The sequence below is a fragment of the Hemiscyllium ocellatum genome, chromosome 20, assembly GCF_020745735.1.
Source record: "Hemiscyllium ocellatum isolate sHemOce1 chromosome 20, sHemOce1.pat.X.cur, whole genome shotgun sequence".
Classification (NCBI taxonomy): domain Eukaryota; kingdom Metazoa; phylum Chordata; class Chondrichthyes; order Orectolobiformes; family Hemiscylliidae; genus Hemiscyllium; species Hemiscyllium ocellatum.
Window position 1 is genome coordinate 48054822 of NC_083420.1, and position 7115 is coordinate 48061936.

The window sequence follows — 7115 nt, forward strand, 5'->3', positions numbered from 1 at the left end:
GAACTCCACTAGTCACTGGTTGCCATCCTGAAAAGGACCCCGTTTATCCCCTTCTCTGACTTCTACCAGTCAGCTAATCCTCTATCCATGTCAGTACTTTACCCATAACAACGTTGACTCATATCTTGTTTTGTAGGCTCCAGTGGGGCACATTGTCAGAGGCCTTCTGGAAATCCAAATTGAACATGTCAACTCCTAAAGGGCAACTTTTTCTCACAGAGGGTGGTACATGTATGGAATGAGCTGCCAGAGGAAGTGGTGGAGGCTGGTACAATTGCAATATTTAAAAGGCATCTGGATGGGTATATGCATAGGAAGAGTTTGGAGGGATATGGACTGGGTGTTGTAAATTGGGATTAGATTAGGTTGGGATGTCTGGTCAGCGTGGACAAGTTGGACCAATGGGTCTGTTTCTGTGCTGTACATCTCTAAGACTCTATGGTGCTCCTTTGTCTAATTTACTTGTTACCTCAAATAATTCTAACATATTTGTCAGGCATTACCTTCTCTTGACAAAGCCATGCTGACTTTGCCCCAATTTTCCATGCGTTTCTAAGTACTCCACAATCTTATCTTTAATGGACTCAAATTTTACCAATGACCCTGTCAGGCTAACTGGTATATAGTTTCTGACATCTGCCTCCCTCCCTCCCTCCTGTCTGTTTAACATGGGTGTTACATTAGTCATTTTCCAGTCCTCTGTAAGCCTCCATGGTTCTTGAAGGATAACCACCAACGATTCTACGATCTCCTCGGCTGTCTGTTTCAGAACTCTGGGGTGTAGTCCAACTTTCAGACCTTTTGGTTTCTCTAGGATCTTCTCCTTCAGTGATGGCCACTCCTACCTCGGCCATTACTCCTACCTCGGCCCCGACTCCATTGAAGATCCGGTATGTTACTGGTGTCTTCCACTGTGAAGCTACATCTACCTCACCTGCATCCAGGCCAATTTGACAATGGCCTCTTTCCCTTTTGTTTTGCCAATATAACTAGGTTCAGTAAAGAGAATAGGGAGTCTCGGAATCCAAATATCTTCTTGCCATTTGGAGTGGGCCCTCGGAACTGCATCGGGATGCGATTTGCTCAACTTATGATGAAGATGGCACTTGCTTCATTCTTGCAACATTTGACCATTGTGCCATGCCAGGAGACATCGGTGAGAATTTCAGCATAAAAAAAATCTGAAAGTGTAAATGTGTTTTGAAGTTGGATTTAAAAATTAAGTGGATAATGGGACAGGGAGGAAATTATGGCCTGATAGTTGGATACATTAAACTTTTCAGTCAGACATTCCCATTGCCCTCCTCACCATTGCTCATTCTATTCCAGATCCCACTAGAACTGGATGTGAAAGGACCCATGCATCCCAAAAAACCCGTGATCCTGAAATTTGTGCCACGGGTGAATGCTGATTCAATGGAATAAGGCAGTGGCCCACTTGGAGTTGTTAAAATATTTAGGAGCGTGAATGCCTTGAACTGAAGAGAAATGGGCCGTGTCACTGCAAAGGAAATGAAAATACATGGATAACCAATCAGTCTGTCTCATCAGAGGAAACCAGGATTAAGTGATGAGGATCTATGATCTTTCTCCAGTTGCTGTGACTGAATGTTTGAGTGTTTTTAGAAAGATATTATAATTGATTATTCAATAGAAAAAACATTTCAAAGTAGTTTGTCCAATTAGTAGAATGTTAAATGTATTTTTAAAAATATTCTTGATATTTTAATGAATCATTCTGTGCTGACAAATTATTTGATAGATGGATAGACATTATTTCTATTATACGAAGTGTATTTGAATGAAAACATCTCCCAAGGGTTTCTTATTAATTGTACATTTTCAGTCTTAAGCAACTTTGTATTTATAATTTTAAAAAGTGCCATATCCAATTTTTACTAGTTGCCTGAATTCTAATTTTTTGGCAAATGAAATGAATCTGATAAACACAGGGCTTGTAGAGTACCTGTACTATTTAATCTGCACCCAAACCCACTGAGACAGATCACATGCAAACTTTATCCTGCGATTGTCTCAAAATGCAGTGAAGCATGAAATATGTTGCTGACTGGCCCAGGATATTCATGGCCATTATGATAGATGGCTAGTCTGTAGCTCTTAATGCTGGTACAATGACTGTACTTGGGGATACATGGACTGGACCAGGATGCCTCTCTGGGCTCTGAATTCACTGTCAGTGCTTACTCTTTGGGTCTATTTGGATGCTCACAGTGTCTCTGCCCCGCGTTTTCACACCTTGCTATTACTGTTGATATAGGGGGAGAGGCGGTCTGAGAGGATAGGCAGCACAGGGGGCATGCTGGGTATCAGGCACTGGGGTTTGTGAAGGCATGTGGGAAAATGTTACAGGAATTGGCGATGGATGTAGAGCTTGAGCCTTGGTGAGGTGGATACAGTAGCAAGGAGAGAGAGAGAGTGTGAGGTATTAGAGAGAAGATGGTCATCCTAAATGATCTATGCAGCTTCGTGATTGACTTACTGCAACTCCCCAGACATTTTGCATTGAATTGCACAACTGTGGGCCACTCCCTGGAATGCAGAGACATTGATGAAACAAAACAGAAGTTGTTGGAAAAGCTTAGCAGGTCTCACTGCCTCTGTGAAGAGAAATAAAAGTTAACCTTTCGGGTCTGATGACCCTTCCTCAAAACTGATGGGGGCTGGGAAAATGTCAGATTACATGCATAAAGTAGGGGAGGGGAGTAAGGAGTAAATGATACCTAGGAACAGAGCCCAAAAGAAAGAACAGTTGGACAAATGAAAAAGAAGATCATGGTAAACTGAGGAGAATGAATAACTGCTAATGGGTTGTTAGTAGCTAACAATAGTTAGTGTATCATGTGATAAGGCCTGATGTGTTCAATAGGGGGCAAGGACTTGGGGGAGTTGAGCCCTAAAGTGATTGAACCTCTATTGAGACCAGATGGCTGCAGAGTCCCAACGTAGAAAATGAGGTGATCTTTCAGCTTATGCTGAGCTTCGCATTAGTACCTCAGCAAGCCTGCGACAGAGATGTTGCCAGGGAACAGGATGTTGTGCTAAAGTGGCAGGCAACTGGAAGCTCAGTCTTTTTTGCGGGCAATATGTAGATGTTAGAGCACAGATGTTAATCAGAGCTATAGATGGCCCTGCCCTGATTACCCAAATGGTGATCGTTCAACTAGTCATGTTCAATTCCCTGACTGATACCGGAAGCTGCCTTTGACTTACTGTGCAGGACCCCTCAGTGAAAGCTGTCTCCCTTGGTTTGACTGAGGTCTACTTCTAGTGGACTTTAAGACAACTAAAGTATGTTTCGTATGCTTTGTATGCTGCTGACACATTCTGCATTATGACACTGATCTCGGGTGGCATGTACAGCAACATATCCACCCTTGACAGATCACTTGGCAAGCTGCCTGTGTCTGCACTAAATGGCAAAGTCATACACAAGTACTGTCAGTATCCAAGTCGGCACGAAGTGAGTGTTCAGAGAGCGAGCAAGAAGCCCGGCGACACAGTCAGTCCAATCATCAGGAAGTTGGTGGCTATCCCTCAGCACAGTATGTGCTGGTAGGAGCACTTCAATTCAAGGTGTCAATGTGCTCCAAACTGTTAGCTAAATGCACAATCTTTCACTGAATTGTTACAATCTTAGCAGAAATTGTTAACTTGTTGAAAAGTCATTTGAATTACTGGCAATCAATTAAAAAGACTACACAATCCGATTCACACTTTAAACATACTCTTACTGTTACAAATGTTAAAACAAAACACTCTTAGTCTCAGTCAGAACAATACATAATCGATAACACTTGTTTCTCAAACACCGGTTATGTGGATACTTACATCTTAGTTACATTGGAATGAAGATTCAGATTTAAATTGTAAATCTGAATTTTGTTTTGGGTAACAGTGATATCCTGATTGTCATGGTAAATAAGAGGAAAGTCTTAACACCAAACATAAGAAACACAAATAATGGCAGCTTTGAATTATTAATTGTGTGAATTTGAATTTGGGATATTTTAGAGGACTTTGGTTGTTTAATCATTTCAGTAATGTTGAAAAAATAGTGTATTTGAAATATTAAACGAAATGCTAACAAATTTTGGGAACAATTGGTGTTTACTCTAAAATCCTATCTTCACCAATTAAACATTTTTGTTCCTTGAAATGATACTGTTACTAATTAATTAAATAATCTGTTGAAGGTGTCACAGTGGCCAAAGTCTTCACAGACTCTGAATAATGTGCAAAGAGAATTTAGGGAGTGAGGTAGGAAGTTGAAAAGCAGGACCTTTAGGCTTGTGATCTCAGGACTACTGCCTGTGCCATGTGCTAGTGGGGCCAGACGTAGGAAGATAATACAGTTGGCTAAATGGCTAAAGAGCAGCTGTACAGATGGCTTCAAATATTTGGATGTCTTCTACAGCCTGTGAGACCTATACAAGAAGGATGGGTTGCAACTAAACTGGAGCAGCATCAATATCCTTGCAGGAAGATTTATTAGTGCCACTCTGGAGGGCTTAAACTAGGGTGGCACAGAGTAGAATTGAGCAGTATGTCAGTATATAGAGTGTTTGAAGAGAGGAGAGTGGCTAAATCAACAAGGGCAGTAGGAAGAAAGGCAGGATCAAGTTAATAAACACAGTGGGATTACAGGTCTGAAGTATATTTATTATAATGCAATGAGTATAATAGAGAAGGCAGATGAGCTTAGAGTCTGGAGCTGTACAGTTTGGAAACAGACCATAACACACAGGAGTTGAAATTCAGTCACTGAGCCCATTGAGTCTGCTCTGCCATTCAATCATGGCTCATATGTTTCTCAACCCCATTCTCCCACTTTCTCCCTGTAACCCTTAATCCCCTTGACAATCAAGAACCTATCTATCTCCATCTTAAATATACTCAATGACCTGGCCTCCACAGCCTTCTATGACAATGAATTCCATAGATTCACCACTCTCTGGCTGAAGAGGATTCTCCTTATCTCTGTTCTAAAGGTCTTCTCTTTATTCTAAGGCTGTGCACTTGGGTCTGAGTTTCACCTACCAATGGAAACATCTTCCCTACATCTCCTCTGTCCAGGCCATTCAGTATTCTGTATGTTTCAATTAGATCCTCCATATCCGTCTAAACTCCATCAAGTGTAAACCCAGAGTCCTCAAATGTTCCTCATATGTTAAGCTTTTCACTCCTGGGACCATTCTTGTGAACCTCCCCTGAACACGCTGCAGGGCCAGTACAGCCTTCCTGAGATATGGGCCCAATGCTGCACACAATACTCCAAATGTGGTCTGACCAGAGCCTTATAAAGCCTCAGAAGTACATACCTGCTTTTATATTCAAGTCCTGGTCAAAATAAATTTCATCATTGCATCTGCCTTCCTAACCATTGACTCAACCTTGAGACAATCATGGACAAGAACTCCCAAGTCTCTTTGTATTTCAGAATTCTGAGTTTTCTCCCATTTAGAAAATAGTCCATGCTTCTTCTTCCTACCAAAGTGCATGACCTCACACTTTCCCACATTGTACTCAATCTGCCACTTCTTTGCCCACTTTCATAACCTGTCCAAATCCTTCTGCAGCCTCCCCTCCTCCTCAATGCTACCTGTCCCTCTGCCTATCTTTGTATTGTCTGCAAACCTAGCCAGAATGCCCTCAGTTCATTCATTGAGATTGTTAATGTGTTAAGTGAAAAGTTGTGGTCCCAACACTGAGCCTTGAGAAACACCACTTGTCACCAGCTGCCAGCCTCTCTGCTTTCTGCCAGTCAGTCAAGCTTCTATTCATGGTAGCACTTTGCCTCTAAGTCCAGATCGATATATCCATTGGCTCTCCTTGGTCTAACCTGTTCATTATTTCCTCAATGAATTCTAGCAGATTAGTCAGGCATGACCTCCCCTTGATGAAACCATGCTGACTTTGCCCTCTTTTACCATACACTTGCAAGTGTTCTGAAATTTTATCCTTCAAAATTGTTTCCAGGATTTTACCCACAACCAGGGCTGGGCTAATCCATCTGTAATTTTCCATCTTTTGCCTTATTCCTTTTTTAAACAGGGGTTGTCGCCTTAGTGATTTTCCAGTCCTTTAGGACCTCCCTGATGCTAATGATCCCTGGAAGATTACCACTAATGCCTTCACTATCTCTTCAGCTATCTCCCTTAGCTCTCTGCGGTGTAGTCCATCTGATCCAGGTGATTTATCCACCATGAGGCCATTCAGTTTTTCTTGCACTTTCTCCATGGTGATGGCACCATACTCAGCTCTGCCACTTCACTCTCTTGAATGTTTGGAATATTACTCATGTCTTTCGTTGTAAGGACTGATGCAAAGTAATTATTCAGTTCCTCAGCCATTTCCTTGTTCCCCACTACTGTCTCCAGGGTCATTTTCCAAATGGGTCAATGTTTACTTTTGCCTCTCTTTTGCCCTTTATAAATCTAAAGAAACTATTACAGTTTTCCTTTATGTTACTGGCTGACTTACCCTCATACTAAATCTTCACCCTCTTTTTTGATACACTCTGTTGGTCTTTGTAAGCTTCCCAATCCTCAGGCCATTCGCCACATTATATGCTTTCTCTTTTTTGTTTTGCTGCTATCCCTGACTTCCCTAGTCAGCCATGGTTGCCTCATCCTCCCTGTACCATGCTTTTTTTCCCTCCAGATGAATCTCTGCTGTGTCTCCTGAATTACTCCCAGAAACTCCTGCAATTGCTGTGCCACTATCTTTCCTGCTGGGCTCCTCTCCCAGTCAATTCTGGTCAGCTCCTCCCTCAACCCTCTGTAGTTGCATTTATTCAGCTGTAATACTGTTACCTCTGATTCTGTCTCCTCCCTCTCAAATTGCAAAGTAAATTCATCTTAAGCTCCCTTTTCAAGTCTGCCTCATTGCACAATACTAAATCCAGTATTGCCTGTACCCTGGTGGGCTCCACCACAAGCTGCTTCGAAGAGCTATCTCGCAGATATTTCACAATTTCCATTTCTTGTAACCCACTACCAACCTGATTGTCCCAGTCCACCTGCATATTGAAGTCTCCAATGATCACCGTAACTTGGCCTTTCCTACGCATCTTTTCTATCTGCTGGTGTATCTTG

At 42.0% G+C, this 7115-nt stretch overlaps 1 protein-coding gene across 2 annotated transcripts in view; it reads left to right on the forward strand.

Annotated features, from left to right (window-relative positions):
- The window catches only part of LOC132825492 (cytochrome P450 3A21-like), a 39635-nt gene extending 35580 nt beyond the window's left edge, over positions 1 to 4055 (forward strand). Inside the window, exons 12-13 of one of the 2 annotated variants that reach the window (XM_060840818.1) lie at positions 994 to 1156; positions 1330 to 4055. In XM_060840818.1, coding sequence (XP_060696801.1) covers positions 994 to 1156; positions 1330 to 1425 — 259 coding nt within the window. In that variant the 3' untranslated portion in view covers positions 1426 to 4055. The remainder of the gene's footprint in view (positions 1 to 993; positions 1157 to 1329) is intronic. The other variant, XM_060840820.1, reaches the window with a different exon arrangement.
- The last annotated feature ends 3060 nt before the right edge of the window (positions 4056 to 7115 follow it).